Source organism: Polyodon spathula, chromosome 7 (genome assembly GCF_017654505.1).
Source record: "Polyodon spathula isolate WHYD16114869_AA chromosome 7, ASM1765450v1, whole genome shotgun sequence".
Classification (NCBI taxonomy): Eukaryota; Metazoa; Chordata; class Actinopteri; order Acipenseriformes; family Polyodontidae; genus Polyodon; species Polyodon spathula.
The window spans coordinates 31,969,652-31,991,798 of NC_054540.1; the positions used below are offsets into that span (position 1 = coordinate 31,969,652).

At 38.4% G+C, this 22,147-nt stretch overlaps 1 protein-coding gene across 2 annotated transcripts in view; it reads right to left on the minus strand.

Annotated features, from left to right (window-relative positions):
• Positions 1-7,754: 7,754 nt before the first annotated feature.
• Positions 7,755-22,147, minus strand: part of lrp6 (low density lipoprotein receptor-related protein 6) — a 60,706-nt gene continuing 46,313 nt past the window's right edge. For both annotated transcript variants that reach the window (XM_041255295.1, XM_041255296.1), the window contains exons 15-23: positions 19,939-20,129; positions 17,821-18,030; positions 17,417-17,542; positions 16,706-16,942; positions 16,321-16,431; positions 14,660-14,890; positions 13,586-13,722; positions 11,519-11,616; positions 7,755-8,309 (exon numbers count right to left, since the gene is read on the minus strand). In XM_041255295.1, the coding sequence (XP_041111229.1) occupies positions 8,018-8,309; positions 11,519-11,616; positions 13,586-13,722; positions 14,660-14,890; positions 16,321-16,431; positions 16,706-16,942; positions 17,417-17,542; positions 17,821-18,030; positions 19,939-20,129 (1,633 nt within the window). In that variant the 3' untranslated portion in view covers positions 7,755-8,017. The remainder of the gene's footprint in view (positions 8,310-11,518; positions 11,617-13,585; positions 13,723-14,659; positions 14,891-16,320; positions 16,432-16,705; positions 16,943-17,416; positions 17,543-17,820; positions 18,031-19,938; positions 20,130-22,147) is intronic.

A 22,147-nucleotide genomic window follows, 5' to 3' on the forward strand; every position in this document is an offset into this window, starting at 1 on the left:
GTCTCGAAACTCTCCAACCAGTCCTTTATATAGTAAAGTCCTGTAAAACATAAATAATTACTTAAATTTTACAAAAATATCACTTGTAGTTATGAGATTGATAAACCTCAAAGTAAAAGTTTTAAAATAACACATTTCCAACAACTTTATGTTGAGGTATAATATATTGAATGTCATAATTATTAATATTCTTTATGCTTACCTGATTCCTCCTTTAGAGAGGTGATTGGGGTTGTGTTTTCTTACCACCCTTTTATTAACTGATCCAGGTTTCACACCCTAATATAACAATTATCTTATTACTGTTGGCCATCGCTGGTATAAAAATACCCAAATAAAGTTAAAGAAATGCATCACTGCAACCCATACATTATATATTATACCATTTCTGTTTAGTCTCATGCAGCTGTGTAGTGGATGGACAACTGCTGTTCCCAGTTGAGTCATGTGCAGTCTGGAAGAGAAGCAAAGACCGTACCTACTGTACAAGAAGAGCGACAGTTCACTAAGACCACTTGATTAGAATCTCTTAATGTGACCTGTGATAAACACATATACAAATATATATTAATATACTCATACAAAACATTTTAGACAACCATGAACATTATTATTGGTGTTAAAGAGACATTAGTAGTAATAGCAGTAGTGTTAGAGATAAAACAATCACAACGTAAAAACAACAAGCAAAAAAAAAAAAAAAAAAAAAAAAACACACAAAAAAAACCCTTATCCTGATTTCTGCTGGTCACCTTGGGAAAAGGACACACGACCAGTTGGAACATGGGCCAGTGAACCCCTTATCCCTGATTTCTGCTGGTGCACCTTGTCTTTGACACGGTCACACGCCCATAAGGGTAGACACCGCATGTATCCTGCTGGGTTAGGCGAATGTGTTAATATATATATATATATATATATATATATATATATATTATATATATATATATATATATATATATATATATATACACACACACACACACACACACACACACGCTCTAGGCCAGAGTGAAATGAATTAAAGCAACCCAATAAATCTTTTGAAAAAAAAATCAGTCATGACACTAACAGGATAACAGCTTCCTTCAGAGAAAATATATTTATTAAAAATACACACTGCCTTTGTTCAGAACAGAATTCTTAGTTTTTTTTTTTTAGTTTACAACATAGTTCTATCTTTCAAGAATGCCATCCTATTTAAGCATTTAGGAAAAAGAAAAGTAGCCGCCTTCAGAGAGATTATGTTTATGAAGAGTCCAAGCACTCCATTAAAAATGGCAAGTTTAAAACAATAATCCTATCTAAGATTTCTGTAAAGAGCGTTTATAAAACAGTATTGTGTTATTCAGGCGTACAAAACAATTGTATCCCCCTATCTAAAATTAATAGTAATAACATAGACGCATAAGAAATTTCAGGCTGAGAAATTTTTCGTCATCAAATGCAACCAATCCTGTACCTACAAGTGCAGAGCTGAGAGTCTTGAGACCTCTGTCTCAGCACGTCTGGTCTTGACAATACTCCCGCGTATCATATATCCTAATTTTCACCCAAGTTAATGATCTTAATTTTTTTTTTTCAAAATTCACACACACTCATAGAAATAAACAGTTAATGACAAAAGATATGATTTAATTACAAAAAAAGTTTAAGTACACTGGTAGCATTTACCATCCTCTCAACAGACAGTGAAAATGTTAGACCACTGCTTAAATTTGACATTTTAAACAACTTCTCATTCTGAATGGCATCATGCATTTAACCATTTGTGGCTATGTATTCTTTTTGCAATTACTATTTTAAATTAATTGCATGTGTGACATTAAAGGCTTAACTACATCACTGCTGCAGTCAGCCAGTCATAGCCTGTCAGCTTGACTGGAGCTCAGACACAGCATCTTTCAACAACAAAGTGAGACATTGACAGTTCAGTAATACAGTTCAAAAACGTTATTAGGTAGAAACCAAGATGCGCTTGTAGCTGCACTTGGGCAGTTTTTTGGCTTTCCCAGGCACACGTGCCTGACGAAGACAAAGCAACACTGTTGGACTCCCCCCAGGGCATACGTCTGGTCCTGTAGTGGATGCAGCGCTCACTGCGAGCGGGAATCTACTAAAGGAGCTGATTCGTCTGTTTCCCAAACAACCACCTCCAGTGCGTAAACCAGCAGCAAACTGGCAGCTTCAAAGAGTTGATGTTTGAAACTGGACCTCAGCTGTTCACCACAGAGGCTTTAATAGGTTCCGCCACCCTGCATAGAGGCAGTAGCCGCAGGCCTAGGAATCTGCTGCCACAGGCCCAGGGCCCCTTCTCGAGGAGTCATCTGGACAACTGTCGTCAGTGCACCAAAGACATCTGGGTGCTTACTACCGTTCAGACTGGCTATTCGTTACACTTCAAGCACGGTCCCCCTCCCTTTCGGTACGTGACTGCAGTATCAGTCACAGACTCGCTGTGTAGTCTCAGGAGGTAGCTGTTGCAAAAACAGGCTAGTCACATGATAGACCCCCCCTGTTAACAGTTGGGGGGAGGGTTCTACTACAGGTACTTCCTAGTGCCCAGGCGGGATGGTGGCCTCAGACCGATCCTTGACGTCAGACAAGTCAACCTGTATCTGAATTGAAGGTGGTTCAAAATGTTGACAGTGCAAAAGCTGTTGCAGTCAATCATGCCAGGCATCTGATTCACCACAGTGGATCTCAAAGATGCCTATTTCCACATTCCCATAAAAACAGCACACAGAAAGTACCTGTGGTTTGCCTTTCAAGGAACATGTGCTTAGCATGTGCTTTTGTATCCTGCACAAAACCTTGTTTTAAATGATTCAGTCTCAATAATAAAATTCAATTGTATAAAAAGCATAAAGCCAATATCTGAAGTTAGCTCTTGAAATTACCCAAAAACCCAAAAGGTCTCATGACCTCAATATTAAGTCTCAAAATGAAATGTATTGTTACATTTTGAACACTGAAAATAAAAGATTGGCATCTAAAATGTAATATTAGCAACATTCACATTCCACCCTCAGGGACACTTGAACACAACCAACAAGAGTTTTTTTTTTTTTTTTTTTTTTCCCTTTTTATTATTTAAAAAAAAAAAAAAAAAAAAAAAAGGAAATCAACATTTCATTTGTTACAACTGCTTATAGAACTTATGGAACAGGCTTTGTACAAGTCTGTTTATACACAGCTTACATGTAAAGCACTTTTTAAATTCACAAAAAAGTGGTGTGTGTGTGTTAGTGAAAACAAAATGGATAGGACTAACCAAATGTTGGTCATCTTTAATATACATCCTAAAAAAGCACCATGGTACCAAAATGGATGAGAGAAAAAAAAAAAAAAAGAGACATACCTTGCAGCTTTTAAAGCAGCACAACCCTCTTTTCAGATCTTTCTAAAGCTTTGCAGTTGCATAAAGCCAAAAGTGCTTTTAATAAATCAACTTCAGGATTTTCAACAATTAAAAGTGGGGTACTCATAGTTACACACAATGTAGCAGAGTGGTTCTTCCACAGGGTTAAATGATTTTCTTTTTATGCAAACATTTTGTCTTAAACAAAAAAACAAAACAGGAATATGGAAAAAAGCAAATACTTGAAATACACAGGCTAAGGTCATACATACTCAGAAAAATTCAGGAGTATTTACAGACTTAAATCAATATTGCAGTTAAGCTTGACTTCAGACAAACTGTCAATGGGTTTCTAATGAAGGCATTCCAATACAATACATGTAGACGTAAGACAACCACATCAACAGCATGCCAGTTAGTTTGTTCCTACTTCAAAAATAACTCCTGAGCATAAAAAAAAGGGTAAGATTCAAAGACAATTATCAGTCCGCAGTATCTGAGGCAGCCAGGCTTGTATTCTTACAGCTGGTACGTATACTACAGTTTTATGCTTTTACTATAGGTAGGTTCATGTTTCATGTATAGAAATAAGTTTATGATATATGCTTCTCCAATATTTCAGGGAAGAGTTCTTAATGCGAGTTGTACTGCTAAAGGGCCAGCATCTACTGGGAACTCCTGTTAGAATCACAAAGCTGTTAACCAACATGGACTCTCTGTCCTAATGGTTGTAAATCAGACTAGGCTCTTGTTGGCTAATTAGTGGCGACATGGAAAGCAGGGCAGACAAATCAGCTGCTCTGGGCAAGATGTACTGGTCACTTTTTATAAATCCCAACTTCTCTACAGCATTGTTTCCATCTGACTAATCATATGGGAGAATCCTACATTCTCATGTTCTTACCTTGTATGTTGCTACTCAAGGAAAAGTAATGATTTTAAATGAAGACTTGTACCGTGAATAAAAGTACAGTATTCCACTCAGCTGGCTGTTTTGTTACATTCAACATTATTCAAGCATGTAGCGTCTTTCTGGAACTTATAGAATGGTAAAATGCTGGCTAATATCCTCATTAGTGAATTTCTTGCAATTGTATAGGTTTTGTGTAATCAATATTACAACTGAACAAACCGTTTTCTGTAGACGAGCTTTGCAATATATGTGAAATGTGACTTATGTACCACAAGAAAACAAAGACAACTCTGTGAAAGCTCACAAGCCCTAGCAGCTCAGATACTTAGGTGAAGGTTTTAAATTTGACAGGTCAGAAAGAAACAGTGCCGTAGAAAGATGTGCTTTCAGAACAGTATCTAAACTAATGAGACACAGGTCAAAACATGTAGCATCAGTACTGCTGTAAGAATTCATATAAATTATTTCTATAGCAATTTTTTTTTTTCACGATCACTAAAATGTAAATTAAGAGAAAAAGGAAACAAAAAAAATTCATAAATTGGAATTTCAATTCTGTCCATTAGGAAACCTAACTACTTATACGGATGTCAGCATGGCAACCAGCAAACATTCCAAACAGCATGCTGAGAATGTGCAGATGGATCACCAATCCTTTCTTTGCAAGGCAAGATGGTATTTTCCCTTGCTGTAAAAAAAAAAAAAAAGCACCCTATTTCATAACTTTAAAATATTAGCTTTTGGGTTAAATGGTAAAGTGAATGACCACTGTTTCCTTGTTAGATGAGCTTTAACCAAACAGTTATAAAAGGAGCCCAGCCCTTGAATAAACATTTTTAAAATCTTTCCAGCACTTTCTTTTTAACCCCTTAATCAATACTGGCTCCACACGATAACATATTATAACGTCAAAGGGTTAAATACAACTAATTCCATTGGAATCAGATGATTTGTTAGTATAACTACATATTGAAAATCCAGAATATAGTAGTAAAAACAAAAACACAGCAGAAAGTAGCATGTCATTCACATAACGTGTTCACTACTGAGTGCAAATTCAGACAAGATAGATATCAGCACTGTTCAGTCCCTGATGAGCACTAATCTCAAACTACCAAATGTTAGGTAGTCCAAGTTTAGTGCTAAACAGGTTTTGTGACACCAGCTCTAAGTGCAGATAAGCGAAATACACCCCTCTGGGATTTTCTGAATCACACAAAGGTCAGTCCTCCTACCCATGTATTCTTATGTGGTTGATGGACAACACCACAAACAAATGTATTTTAAAAAGACCGACTTGATGTTCAGCTCATGTAGTTGCTGAAACGTTCAATGTAGTGATTCCTTTCACATATGTGCCAAGAAACAAGAGGAATGCTAATAAGACTGCAGGTTTTGCTTCAGTGAAACTGACAAGGACCTTTTTACAGACAGGGAACGTTTAAGATGACCAGGTTGGTTTTCTCAGATAGGATATGGCACAACCTATAAGATATTGGCTTATGTATGCTGAGAGAAAGAAAAAAAAAAAAACTTGAGTACTGCAAAAAAAAAAAAAAAAAAGAACACCCACATTTGGGTGCTTCTCAGTGTGTGTGTCCAATTTAATTCATGTAGCACTGTAGCACATGTACAGTAAAACACTTCTAAAAAATATTTATTTAACACATCTTTTAAATGTATACAGTATAAAGTTACTTTCAAATAGAGAAGTGGAAACACGATACTTAAAAAAATAACACGCTGCTGTAGTGAATATTAAACAGCAACAATGATACAGTATAGGCACAACTAAAAGTACTGATACAGCTCCAGGACAGTATTAATAAAATACAAAATAAATAAAAAAGGTAAACTCAGTGGCCAATTCCCCTACTGGACTGTATTGTGTAGTCAACAAAATTGTTACATTTGTATAAAAGGTACTTCCAGGTGACTATATCCAGAAGTTTGTGTTTCTAGTTTCTCAATTCTTTACAGTGCTCTAGCCAAATTGTATTCTTTAATGATCAGTGCAAGCTTGTGAGTTGGAATATGAAAACTAAAAGCAGGTAATTTAAAGTCACAGTTCACATATATATCGCAAATCTACATGCTGAAGGACTGCCAAGAAGCACAGCTTTTAATTTAAATTGTCAGGTGAACGTGTTCAAGTCTAACAGAAGACAGATTTAAAAAAAAAAAAAAAAAAAAAAAAGATTTGTCCAATAATATAAAAATAGAATATTGGTACCAAACATGGTAAGAAAAACAGACTTATAAATAATTTAAATCAAAGTGCAAGTTTTAAATAGAAAAGTTCAGCTTCAAATCTGCTAAAACTAAAATAGACATGCCAACATCTGACTTGAAGAAAGTTTGACGGATGAGCACATTTTTTGAAAGAATCTGATGGCAGGGTATGTGTGCAGAGGAGTTCCATTAAAAGAACCCTGTGCCAACCCATAACCGGGCTTCCCCTAAACTCCACTGCAGTTTTCTAAAAGCTCCAAACCAAGTGTGGCTGTTAAGCTAAAATCAGACTTCGTGATTGAGCACGCCTTCAACTAATATGGGGCTGTTACAAAACAACATGGGAATCCTGCATTATGATGGTTGTGTCTTGGTTCACTTCTATTGCTTGCCATTTCTATAAATGACCCAAATGACACTTTCTATGTTGTCAGATTTCAATTTAAAACAAGACAACTATACAAAATCTCAGTCTATCTATTACAAAATGTGGCTCAATTGTGTAGGCAGCAGATAAAATGAAGAATCAACTCTGTCATCAAACTAATTACTGTGAAAGTATGAATACTATTTTATCACCTTTACATGTTTCTTTCAAATCTTCATTAAAATGCGTTAACATTCACCACATACTTCAGGCAGGTACATTTGTCAGACCACACCTCCATCTCCTAAGTCATGCTACAACCTCAGAACTGCATGAATACCTTTCTTGTCACTGTATTTAATCTATGGCACATAATGGAACTAGTACTGTATATTTGAGCGTACTTGTATAAAAATAGATTTCTAAAGAAATATAGCACTGGTACTTTTACAGGACAAGACATATAGGGATACCTGGATATCTTTTTTCTTCTCTTTTTAATTGTTCTTAGATTGTCTCCAAACTTTCAGGCTAACACTTTTATAGAAAAATAAAATGAGGGATATACTGTAAGAAGTTATGAGGAAAGTACTGCAAGGATATAATGGATAGATTTACAGGAAACTAACGATACAATATTTTTTATAGCTTATAAATACGTTATCTACACAATATGTGGTATAAAAATATTGAAAACATTTGCGGGCACGGGGTTTCGCATTAAAAACAGATCAGGCACAATCACTTGTCCTTGGTTACATGTAAAATAAGTCTTGTGCTTTGAGCCTTTTTTTCAGTACAAGTGGGACTCCTTAATAAGTTTATGCTGATATAAAACTTTTGGTTACTTGCTTCTGAATGTAAATATGTCCTTTGAAGAAAAGTTTTGTAAAAAATCTCTCTTTATACAAACTTCTATGGCACAACCATCAGGTGCTGTATTAGAAAATATATAAATATTATTTCTCTTCTGTACATATCTCTAGCTTTCCCCCTTCCCCTTCAATATATATTTGTTTATACTGTACAATCCCTGCCCCCGCTCTCCCTCACCCGTAAATCTTTCTTTTCTCTTAATATGCACAATTTGTATTTACAGTGTGGCTCGGAAAGAGAGGGGAGGAGGGAGGGCTCATGGCTCGGCTCATGAAGAGTCTGTGCAGGGGGAGGGAGGCGGAGGGTAGAGGTGGTGGGAGTAGCTGCGCTCCGTGAAGGGGGATGGAGGGCAGCTCTCGTAGTTCTCCTCCGCAGACAGGTACTGGCTGCGTGGTGTGGGTGGGGGTGGGAAGGGCTCAGAGTCATAGTTCAGGTCGCTGGTGTAGCCCTTTATCACAGCTGTCGTGATCCTTCTGCTGGGGGTGTAGTCGCTGTCGCAAACATCCGTGCTGCATGGGGTGGTGGGGGGAGCAAAGTGGCGGTAATTGTAAGGTCGGAAGCTGTAGAAATGAGAGAGAAATAAATAAATACTCTACAAATTATTGCACACCCAAGCCTTAACTACACGCATAGAAATACAGAAAGATCTGTTTGCATCGAGTCTTGCCAGTGAATGGTACCTTGAAAAGTCAGCCACACATGTCAAGTTCTTTCAGTTGACCAGATAATACCATTTGTGTTTCACTGTAATTTGATCCCACAAAGTCCTGTCTCCACCAAAGTCCCTCCTCTCTTAATCAACCTTTACTTTAAATCAGCACAGCTATCCAGCTTTCATTCAATGCAGTTCATGCTGCTTGCATTCCGATTCCTCACACAGCTTTTGTTTCTGTTATTGGCCAGCATTGACATCACTAACTCACTGCATGTTGATTGGCCGAGCTTTCAATCCGATCATCAAATTGAAATGTCCCGGATAGGGATGGGTCGGTATACTGGTTTTTCGGTTTACCGCGATTTAGGTACATTACGGTATTAATACGGTTGCTTTTATTCTAAACCTCAATTATCGTAATTCAGTTATACTCAGGTTAATGCATTTTTCAACAGCAAACACGCTTCTTCTAAATCAAGCGATCGTACTTGCAGCCTTAGCAAAGTGTCTGTGAAAGATCATTTTGTGAACTGATACTGTATTATGAAAATGGTTTTGAAGGACTGTCGACGTCACAGAATACACGTTTCAATTGCTGCGTTCTGTTATCCGGAGCTTGCTGCGCCCGCTGCTCTTGGCTGCTGTCTTTCTGACGTCGCATGCGACTTTTAGAGAAACACATTCTCCAAACCTTGCAGTGTAGCACACATTTTCAATGTTCTAGATTTACATTTGTCTGCATAATCAACAGTCAGTTTAATGTAATTGATTAAAATTAACTCTTTATTGTAAAATGATACATCACAATGGATTTAGTACATTATGTTTGTTTAAATTATTATTTTTTTTTATTTAATATAACGTTGACAAGGCTGTTCACAGCTTCATTGTATAATGATAAAATGTTGTTCGCCTCTGTTAAGATGGCAGCAATAGTTTTAGTGGTCATTTGCAGGTCACTCATGATCTTTGCATCGTCCCTTTGGTTCACAGCCGCAGCCAGCCTCCCGCAATAATGTTTCAAAGCTGCGCTGGGCTATGCAGAATCTGCACAGATTTCTGTGGGTGTTGAGTGATGACTACAGTGCATCTCCGATATTCTGTGCAGCACTGTGCAGAACTGCAGAAATCTGCGCTATAAGAACACGACCAATGTCTCAATTAAAATTAGCACAGACCCGCGACTGCAGCAGGATAGCCCACTTATTATCAACACAGTTTTGTTTAAACAAGTTATAACAGTATTCCAATTTTCTTAGGTAAGTGAAGAACAAATCCGGTGATCTTGCAAGCAGTGTCATAAATCGTTAACTTTCGCATGACCTAATTTTGCATGTCGTACATCGATACAAATCCAATAACACGTTTTAGTATTAAAATACTTTTTTTTTGCTATACATATATTTTTTTTTACCCAGTTGAAAAAACAAACTAACTCACCTCTGCTCTTAAATAATAACCTGTGGTACATGTTTGTGTTTTAAATCAATAAGCTTTCCCAATTCTATTTACCATCAGCGAAACAAAGTATTTATTTATTTAATTTTATACGTTAAAATGTTAACAAAACTACAGCACCACATCACTGAGCAAATAATAGATCTTAATACTGTTGTAGTGTAACACAGAGTTTACAACTTCATTTATTTATTTATTATTAAATTCAGATTGTCTTTATAAAAAAGAAACATACCAACATACCGTGATATTAAGGTTACCACTATTTATTTATTTATTTTTTTAACATTATCATACCGTGCAAATTTTATACTGTCCCATCCCTGTGTCTGGGAAACAATATAATGGGAGTCAACATCAGCAAGCTCCTGATAATATCACTTTGGTTAATATCGCACTGCGCTTAATATCAAGGAAATGTAACAGTCATAAAATTAATTTCGCCCCAACTTAATATCAATAAAAAATGCCTGTGTCAACTGTACTGTATTTTGACACATTCTGTATACACTGTACTTGGCAACCTTGTGGCCACATGATGTGTGAGTGAGAGAGAGAGAGAAACTTAAAAATATCTTAAATGTTCTTTGTACCAGTCAACACAATTGAGTGCCTACCACAACTCAAGTTGCTTCTACTGCTAAAAGAATGCATACAGGAAAGTACGAGGTCTTAGAAGAGAACTTAAATTCATTTAAATTTGTACTTGTTCGTTTGGTTTGTTAGGTTTTTGATGCACTGATAACGTCAACTCAGCTTATTTGTCACAATGTACACTCAGTCCCTTTGAAGTGATATTAAGCAGATTTGACTATTTGAATATTCGAACTAACATTGTTGCATATGAATTTAAAAGTATAAAATGCATATCAAGATGTGATTTGTCTTGTACCGATTTACCACCTTCCCAGAATCTGCGCAACAGTTTCTAGAATGGCAATTGAGGTGTGGGATAAACAAAAAAACCACTATAAACTAAGTGCTGCTTCAGATTTGGCAAGAGACTCAGAAACTGGGGGATGGTATGCATCACAATTTCAATCATGGAAGTGGCGAGTATATCCTTTCCTTTCCTGTATCAGTTCAGGTATTTATGGTGCATACTTCCATTTTTTATTACAAAGTTCTTCTAGAAAATGTATTCAGAACCAAAATCGACTACAATGTCTCTGTTGTCTTAAGACTTTTTTTTTTAATTTGTAAAAAGCAATTCGAAATATTACATCGAAAATCTCAACATAATTCTCAGTAATGGTCTCTATAAGCAGCAAAATTGCATGAAATTCAGTTATGCTTACATCCTACCATATTTATGTCCTGCCTCTGCTCACTAATGATTGGACACCTATATAACAAGGGGCAGACCTTTGACACTCCCACTGGTTAAATATACTAAGACCTTCAAATGTTTATGTCCTGCTGTGGAGAAAATGCAGTTCTATTGGTTTTATTTCATATACAAAAAACTTTCTGCACAATTAAAATAATAAATAAATTAATAAATAATAAAAAAAATAAGAATCTGCAATCAATTCTTTAGTTGATTAATCTATTAAATCGGAGCAGCCCTATTATTATCGAGAGAGAGAGAGAGAGATACACACACACAGTTTAAAATCACTGATAGGGTCTTTTCTAGGAGATGCTCCACATTACCTGTATGACCTGTGGGTGGATGGGCTGTTTGATGAGTAATCAAACTCCATGGTGTAATGGGAACGCTCAGTTGCTGGGGAAGGAGGGGGGTTTAAAATCTAAACAAAAAAAAAAATTGTAGTTAGCATTGGACAATGACAATATTTGAGAGTACAAAGTACACTTACTGGTGTCTACACTGCTTATTTCTCTTAAACAATAAGTATATTATATGAAAAACACATATAGATATATGCACATTTAGTTCTGCAATAAATTAAAAGTATTTCTCATTTAAAACAATAAAGCAGTTCCTCTCTACGCTGTAATGGATCTTAATTCACATGCACTTCTAAGATAAGCTGGAGACAAATGTCTTTTGCTGGAGTTTTTTTTTTTTTTTTATTGCTCAGGTCAAATGTAACAGGTCTATCAATTATAAAAATTGCTACAAATGAATACAATACCCAAGCTACAATACATTAACAATGTATTAAACAAAAACTAAAAATATTTTAACATTCCTGTTCCAATTACACGCTAAACAATTCCTAGCTAAATAGCTATAACAAAGACAACGATTTGCAATGCTTTACATCATAAAATTAAAATGTAAAAAACTGTATAAAAAATAACCAGGAAGAACAGGATCTGAAGGCCTTACTTTATCCCACTCAATTAACTATAAAGCAAAGGATGTCACACCCAGGTAAAGTTACATATTTGTCTTGTGTGTACTTCAGGCAGAAACAGTTAAAAAAAAGTCACTTTTTTATTCCTGCCATTGTCATTTCTTCGCAATAAAATAAAAAAAGTAGCAAAAGACACTAATAAAGCAACAGCATTACTGAGGTTAAGTTGTGCCCTTTCAGCTGTACACACACACGTGAAAAAAAAAATCATACTTGTAGCCACATTTGAGAAACATTGAAATACAGTGACAACTAAGCAGTCAATAAAGTGTTTTTTCTCCAAATGTTGGTGTCCGGTTGATTAACGGTATATGTTTCAGCTATTTAGTATAATTTTAGGTCAAAACAGCAGTACTTCCAAAAGATAAAAACCTTGTCATTTAAGATATTGACTTACATTTATACTGATGCCAGATAAAACTTTAAAAGGATTAAAATCCATGTAGTGAATTACACAAATTCCAGGCAACACAGCCTGTTTGGTAGCATCTTGGCAGGGCCATGGATTATTTAAATGTCAGAGTAGAAAGCACCTTGGTTTAAAATGAGCTCAGAGGAGATGTGCCTTTGCAGAACCACAACCACCACTGACCATGCTCAACCAGATCAGAATCCTAGGATGTAGTCCTAAAACTGAAAGTACCGGAACGCCAATTACACAAATTATATGAATTTACGTTTTTTGTACATTGAACTTGAGGGAACATTTAATAAGTAATACATACGTCTCGCGTGCGACTTTTAGGCTACTCCCCCTTAATCAGTGCTGCCTTGGCGTTTTTCCAGCCAAATTTGGCTAGTTTTGAAAGTATCTGAAGATGGTAAATGTTGTATATCACATCCTCCCCCTGTCTTCAATCACCATGATGCCCTGTATAATATATCACGTCCTCCCAGTCTTTTCTGGAGCTCTGCATCCAATACAATTACAAATCACACAAACGCTAAGTTATTTTTTTATTCTTCACTAATTTATGAACTGTATCAGTAGAATTAGAATTGCTTTTAAACGTATTTTTAAAGACCATCTGCCAACAGTTCTGGACAATTCAATGTGACACTACATTCTGAATACATTTGTTTCCCCTGGGCCTTCCACATTTGATCTGCGTTCTGGTTCTTATTGGTGTTTATTTTAAATGTGTAGCACTTCTGTATACTTTTGTAATATATATATATTACATCTAAGTGCGGTTTTTGGCTGGTTTAAAAAACACAATTTAGCTACTTTTTTGACCGATTACTTCAAAAATTTGGTGGGGCATTGCAAAAAAAAAAAAAAAACACCTCATTCCTCCCCCTCAAATCATAGCTTGCACACCTTGTTTCCCTGCACATTTACAATGTTACCACTAGGAAGTAAGGCTCCATGGCTGAAACACAGTTCCTGACTCACCGGAGGGAAGTAAGTGCCTTTGGTGCTTGAAGAGCTGCTGGAGGAGGCCCCTGTAACGTGGGCTCTGTCGTAGGGTGGTCCACTGCTCCCACCCATGATGCTTAATGAGCTAATAACAGATTTCCCTCGAGACATTCCTGGGAAACAAGACACACACCACACACGTTAGCATCAAATCATAAATAACTGCCAACTATGTCTCCTGTTTGTAAGTTGTCTGAGAAGTAAATAAAACTTGGACAAGACCAATATTAGCGACTGGAGCGCATATAAAATGTGAATATCAGTCCTTAACTATGACCAAACAAACTTGTTTCACCTAATCTATTTCCCCTCTCATACATTCAGCCACTGTCAGGCCATGTAGTGCACCAAACCACATTCCATGTCCAGTTCAACTCCTGACTCAGCATTTTGAAAGAAGTTAGTGCACTGACAAAAGCCCATATTAAACAAAGCCCATTAAAATCGGTTTAACTTAAATTCCAGAATTTGAGTCAGCATTTGAAGAGAGGAACTTAAACAGTGATATAAATGACAGCAAGACATGCCATCCACCAGTCTGCTGAGAGCAACCAGACTGCAAGAGCTTCAAGCTTAGGAAGGAGAGGGTATAGATTCCAATCCTTGAACCTGCTTGACATCCAAGTGTTGAACTTCTACTCTTTTGTTGAACTCTTTCTTGTTGAACTTTTAATTGTTAAACTTTTAATTGTTAAACTTTTAATTGTTAAACTTTTAATTGTTAAACTTACTCTTTGCTGAAAGGTTGTTATTTTGCTTAAATGCTTAATTCTGTGCGTTACAAATTGCTTTTAAAAGTCAACGTTGGAGAATAATAAAGCTTATTTACTTGATTCAAAGTCTTTACTAATTTTGCCATTTGTTCCGAACTGAGCGTCTTCTTACTAATGTCTTACTGTCTTAGAATCCACTTAAAGCTCATTACGCAAGGACCGTTGGGGTTCAAGAGCGTAACACAACACACAACTGTAGGGTCTGAAATGGAGGTCAAACTGACATGTTTAACATCCTTCTCAGACTTCCCCTAGACATTAAATGGTTTCTAGGTACCTGGTAGAGACCCGGAGAGGGAGTTTGGGTGTGGAACGTATCCCAGTGGAACAGAAGAGGGGCCGTGGACCACAAAATCGTTGGTCATTGTTTCTCCATCACCCTTCATGCGCGGACACAGCACACGCTGACACACAAAGTACACGGCACCGACGACGAACAGGGCCAGGATCACTCCAATGATGGACCCAATGGTGTTTGTTGGCTGAGGAGAAGGCTCTTCTGTGGGGTCTGAAAACAAAACAAACAAAAACAAAAAAATAAATCAAGAACACTCATCCACTCCACAGGTGTTAACAGAAAATTAGAGCAGCGCAACGGAAAAGCTAAATCATGCAAAAATGTATGTAACAGACAAACAGAGGAGCACCTGCAAGTACCCCCAGATTCTGGTACTATCAAATAATTTGTGCCAAAAGAATGTCCTTTGTAATAGGGATGGGCATTTCCGCATGTTTAAAAAAAAGAGCACATGTAATTTATGAAACAATTAAATTAATATTCTTCACATCAAGGTGCCATGGGCTAAAAATAATGCTTACATAATATCAGAATTGAAACACTGTAAAAAAACATTGTATAAATTGATTTTCTAGGCATTTTTGCAGGGCTTTAAAAAGGGGGGAGCGACTAATACACCAGTGCGACGTATGCGCCGGTGTGCATAATATTAAAATTACTGTACCAGTGCCACAGTGGGATTACTACAGCCAGGGTTATGACTCCCACAAACTTAACTATTAACACCCAGTTAAATTTTTTCAGGATCTACGGCATTCAGGTCATGCTGCTAGATAGAAATACAAAACCACAAAGTTTTAATTTGTTACTCAATACTCTTAGTCATTTTGAATGTTAAACGACAGGGGGGGACCGTGAGCATCCAGACGGGGGGACTGCAGGAATCCAAAGCCAGAGGGACTGCTGTTTCCACTTCCACCAACAGAGGAAGGATTCCTGCTGTTTCCACCTCCGCCAGCAGAAGAAGAATGCCTGCTGTCCCCATCTCCATCAGCAGAGGAAGAATGCCTGCTGGTTTCGCCCCATGCAAGTGAAGGAGAGCCGCACCAGTTCCCTGCAACAAGGGTAGACTACACGCCACTCCCACCTCCGTCGCCAGGAGACTACACGCCTCCGCCACCTCCACCACGAGGAGCAGAGCAGCAGGAGCTGCCACTGCCTCCGCCACCTCCACCACAGGAGCAGAGCAGCAGGAGCTGCCACTGCCTCCGCCACCTCCACCACGAGGAGCAGAGCAGCAGGAGCTGCCACTGCCTCCGCCACCTCCACCACGAGGAGCAGAGCAGCAGGAGCTGCCACTGCCTCCGCCACCTCCACCACCAGCAGCAGAGCAGCAGGAGCTGCCACTGCCTCCGCCACCTCCACCACCAGGAGCAGAGCAGCAGGAGCTGCCACTGCCTCCGCCACCTCCACCACGAGGAGCAGAGCAGCAGGAGCTCTGATTATTCGAATAAATGATTACACATGCCCATCCCTACTTTGTAATTCGCATTACAACTGGTTAAGCAATTATCATCAATATATTTATTTTATTTTTTAAAAAAAGTACTACTGGCCAGTTTATGAAACTGTGCAAATGGTTTCCAGGATACACAGTATTCAATGGCTCAGCAAGAAAAAAAAAAAAAATTCAAACTTACAGCAGCCCAGTTCATCGGAGTTATCGTTGCAGTCAGTGTTATGGTCACATTTCTTGTGCTTGCCTATACACTGCCCGTTTGCACAGCTGAACTGGTCAACTGGACAATTAACTGCAGAACAGACAGAAGAAACAGGCTTTAAAAACATGTACCTTTATTTAGTACCATATATGCAGGGCTGTGGCACATTTAGCCGATGTATGGGGAACACATTGATGACATACCAGAAATTGGCCATAGGGGGCTGTGGTAAAGCCTTCAGTTTATATTCTTCTAAATAAACAGCCTGATCAAGGTTTTAGATTTAAAATACCTAAAGGTAATAGGAAAAAAACAAACAAACTAAACACTGGGTATGAGATCTGAAGCAGGAGAGGTCAGGTACCTTCGCACTTCTTCTCGTCTGACTTGTCCTGGCAATTCGCCTCCCCATTGCAGCGCAGGGTTATGTCAATGCACTGCCGGCTGTCGCACTGGAACTGGCTGTCTGAGCAGACTGGACAGCTCTCCTCGTCACTTTTATCTCCACACTCCGGGTACCCATCACAGCGCCATGCTCGTGGGATGCAGTCCACCTCACCACTCAAGCAGGAGAACTGGTCCGGGGAACAGGTCGGAGGTTCTGAGGTGAAAGAGAGAGAAGGCTTGATGTAAAAGGTGCATTTTGGAGTGCAGTGGCAATCTTTTAGGTTTAAATTTTTTATCAATTAGGCTTTTGTTGGTCTGTAAAGCTCCCTATGATTCTTGCACCTTTTAATGTAATTTGAAGGATACTGACACTCATGGAATTATAAAAAACAGTTTTAAAAAGGTTGTGACTTTATATCAGCTCTACACAAGCTTCCTAATAAACATAAATCTAAGTTGTAAAATAATGTTCATCTGGCTCACACATTGACTTGAAGTATCTTTAAAAGTAGGGAAGAAAAACATATTCTTACAGTTTAAACTAGGTATTGGAACAAGGTGTGCTTGTTAATAAAAGTACAGCTCACAGAAGGCTAAACTATAAAATAATGTAGCATCAAACCAATATTTATTTCTATTGTAAAAAATGATCATGATTTTGGTTCAGCTCTATCAAAAAAGGGCTAACCTCCACAGGAGAGCTCATCCTGCAGCAGTACAAGGTGGACAGGGCAGGAGCAGCGGGTGGTACCATCCCCTTTAACAATGCAAATATGTGAGCAGCCACCATTGTCTTGGGTGCAAGGATGCTTTCCTGAAATACAAAAAAAAAAAAAAAAAAAAAACACATACAATTAAGTCCAGTTTCATCACAATTGGCAAAGCGGGTTTCTAGGTGAATGCATAGCTTTAAAAACTGCCTTCAATTTAAAACACACAAAAAAATTGGTCTAATTTTACTACTAGATTACTTTTCAGTGCTCTTTCTCATGATTGTGTGTTTAAATTTACAGATGATTGTTTAAAACCTGGGTTGCATGTGTTCTTTTAATACTGTACAACACCATGACCAATGATTGCCCCTGTACTTACTGTATTCCTTCATGTTGAGTTCGCTCACTGCATGGATGTCGCTTAGCGAGGCGATGCGAGCTTGAATCTTGGTGCGCCCCTCCCGTGTGGTTTTATCAATTCTCTCAATCATCTGCTGCTGCTTGTCGATCCAATACAGGTAGTTTCCAAACACAGTTAGTCCGACCGGCTGCAAGATGTTTGAGTCTTCAATTACAATCCGGTTGGCACCTGTGGATTTTAGCAAGGAAGCAGCACTTAGGGATTTACTTGGAAGCAAGTTCAACGTTACACAGAGTACAGAAATCAAAAATAGAATAAAACTAGCAAATTCACCTTTGCACCTGCTTCAAATAAGGGCCCTTAGAGTTTTTATGTCTGGATTTAGTTAATGCATGTGGTTCAGTGCCACATAAGACCCGCTGGGCTACATTTGAGTTCTTCAGCATACACAGTACTAGAACAGAGTTAGTGAAATCCTACTTCAGGGACTTGCCATTCTGTTTCTCAACTCTAGAGGTTACCAATACCTTGTAGTTTCTTGAAGTTGGAATGATGGCAGGTTGCACCACTTCTCCACTAGCCTTTACCATGGCAATGGAAGTAATTATTAGGGCTCTTAAAATGGGCAGTGAGAAGAGAACAGCTGGCTTCTGGGATGCGGCTGCCACCACTTAGAGCTTAGATGACCACCATGACTGCAATGGTAGCCTGCACCAATCGGTTACTTGGCAAACTAGCTGATATTAGATGGGCATACGATGTTCAATCCTGCCAAGTCGACAAGCATCTCCAAAGAATGTAGTGGATAAGGTGTTCTATATTGATGGCGAGGCCATTCCAACAGTGTCAGAAAAGGGTGTAAAGAATCTTGGGAGGTGATACGGTGGGGATTTTAAAAGGACACAGTCAGAGTGCCAAATGCCCCACTCAGCCCATTCCAGACGGTTGCCATGCTGAAGCGCCAGTGAGGCCACACTTTGGTTGATCCCTGTAGCCAGCATCGCCGCTCTCGTGGGCGCCATTGAACCTGGGAGGCAGCAAATAGGCTGATCCCTGGAGCCAGCATTACACTTCTGCCCTCAACACTGGACCAATAGGAAATCATGTTACCTGGCAGAGGAAAAGCACTGAAGGCTAATATAAGAGATACTATGTCTTGGTTGTATCCGGTCATTTCACCGGCCACTACTTATAAAAGAACAAAGGGAGGTGGGTTGTTGAGGAATTTTAGCTGCACAGAAACGAGTTTAGTAACATCATCTTAGTCCCAAGCCCACCCAGGACAAACATAATCAAATTAGAATGAATATCAAATCATTTTACATGCATTTAAAACAAACTGCAAAACACAGAACACAAGAGGGAGTAAGAGTGCAGAATTTTCTAAGAATCAGGGGATATTATTAAAAACAAACATGACTAACATTAACTATTTCCACAACTAAAACACCCTCAACCTAACAACATACAGTAGCCTGAACTAACTGGTCCCCAAATGAGAAAAAAAAAAACATTTGCGGCAGCTTTAACATAGGATTTAAAAAAAAAAAAAAGTTTTAATGGTTTGGCATCAGTTTGCACAACTCATGCTGTAGAACTCGTATTTGAAAAACACAGGATGGGAGTTTATCACCACTGAGAGATCAAGGAAATATGATTTAATAAACTATTACTCTATTAATCTCCTTGCCAAGCAACTGTTCACCACATCCGTTCACTGCTAGTTACAAGGATGCAAAGCGTAAATATATGCTTTATTTAAAAGTGCTTTAATGACTTGCTGTATTTCACTGACTTCAAATCAAATCAAATTTTTGCTGGATAATGTACACATGCCAATATCCTGTGGTTCACAGGAACCATCCAAAGCTTTAACACATTAATTGCACTAATGCGGGAGGAAAGAGTGGTTCCCAGCTCTGATATCTTTAGCACTTATTTTAAACAGAAGCTGAAAATCCTTTAAATTGTTAGAATTCCTTTGAGCACATGTAAGGCAGAAGGAAGGTTCCTGGAACTTTGTGGATTTGAAACTTCTGTACATCAAAAGGTGTTTAAAAATAACCAATAACCACGCCCCTACCCACGGGTGAAACCGACAAAAACAGAAATCATAAGGAACGCGTGTTTGTTTACCCGCCAGGTCACTGCTTTCAATGCGACGGAGGTCAGAGTCCACCCAGAACAGTTTGCCCATTTCGTTGTCGATAGCGAGGGCAATGGGTTTCCCGAGGCCTCTGAAGAAAAGCAGTTCCCTCTCTGTCCCATCCAGTGCTGCTCTCTCAATCTTGGGAGACCTCTCTTGCAGGTTAGTAAAGTACATGTACCTGAGGAAACAAAGGGGAGCAACACTTAACCCACAGTTGCAAAGTGCACTGTTTCTACAGCAAAAACCTAAAAAACCATGAGCTGCTGTTGGTAACACATATCTGTTTGACAAGGTGCCACCACTCACCAGCAGGTGCCACTGTAGGAACAGAATTGTATCCAAACTGTCCTCGAGAAATTGTCTTCCTGGAAGCCTCTACAGCAGAGGTGCCCAAAGTTTACAGAGGAAATGGCCACATAGGAAGGCTATTGTGGTACCGTGGGCACAATGTGACCAAACTACAAGAACTGCAAATTAACCCTTTGCAGTTTATTTATTCAGCACTTGTCAGGCATGTCAGGTCCAATTTATTTTCACACGCGATGTTTAAAATCCCCCCCCCCCCCCCCCCCCCCCCCAACTCAACTCCCCTCCCAAGAGGAAAACAGGTTTAAAAGGCACAGAAATCGCAAAAGGACACTCAGAACTCCATCTCCAGCCAAGCCCCAACCCTTATTTGCTGTATTTTTCACATACCTCTTCATAGACATGCACACTGATAAATCCTCTCCTGATTACTCGTTCTATCACCAAACTCCTCAATAATGCGATCCAAGTCATTGTATTACTATAACATCTCAAAAAGCTACTGCAAATGTCCGTGATATTCTTTGAGTGCTGGATGCAGAAGCAGCTATCTTCTTTGTTATGTCCATGTTATTTCTGTAGTGCATTTTTTTTTTTTTTTTACAGTCTCACTCAGCCATTGAAAGGTTTTCTCTGCTTTTTCCAGAGAAAAACGGACTAGACGGACCATCTTTTTGATGATGTCGGACAGGGACCGACATCAGACTGGAAGGGGTTAAGTACCTTCAAGTGCATTTATTTGTGTTGCAGCCATTTCAATTTAATAAATGACAAGCTTAATATATTTAAGCTATTTCTTAGCATTTACCCCCTCTGTCAATGACAAGAACAGCCAACGCAATAACTTCTAAAAACATTAACCCATTTCATTAGCATGAATTCCTGTTGCCAGTGACAATAACGATCAATTCAATAAATTAAAAGTATCAAATCATTTACTATATTACTGTTGTATGCATGGTAGGAGGGGTGGTATAAAAACTGTTTATTACGCTCCACAAAATGGTTTACTATTGAAGTGATGGGTATTCTAAATTTCCAGTCAACTAATTTTGTGAACAGGTTGTCTCTTAGGGTTGAGTTATCCCAGATAAACAATGCTATGCTGACCGCCTCAACAATAATCAATTATATCTTAATCTTTAAAAGGAGAATACATTTTATAATGATATTGCAAAACAATATAAAATAAATAAAAATCCAACCACACACACACTTTGCATTTATTCCCATTGTCAACTACAAGGTTGGTACAGGGCACTATGCAAGACCAGAATCTATAAAAATGCAAAAGTGCACATGCTGGTGTTTGTAGCGCCATACAGTAACTGAATAAACAAGTTCAATAATGAAAAGTCTTACTCACATATTGTGTATTATTTTTGTGCATGTGCCTTTGTTGTTGCTGATGATGGCAGATGCAAAATGTTCTTGGCTCTGAAGCTTGAGATTGAGATGCCCAATGACATCCACAAGTTTGATGACAGATGACACAATAACTTCCCGGTATATAATGCAGTGGTAACTGAGAATCTCAGAGCAGCCCATTCTTCACAAGATAACTAAACCTGACACTGCGTAATGCATGGTCTCCTGTCAGCTGTAACACCCACGAGACAGAGCCAGCGCAAAGCATTTCGTTCCATTTCATTACAAAGCACTTCAAATATCACAGCCCATTTGTATTATTATACAATAAAAACTGCTACTATATTTTAAACCTACCTTGTTGTGGTTGATGCCATCAATCAATTGCCACAACAGCACTACATAGTGACAAACTACATATTTTTTGTGCAGTGAATTTGCTTTTGAGACCTGTTCACCATTAAGACCACTTTTCGTCAGTCCCTTTCCTTGTCTGAACACTTCCCCTATTAGGACCAGCAC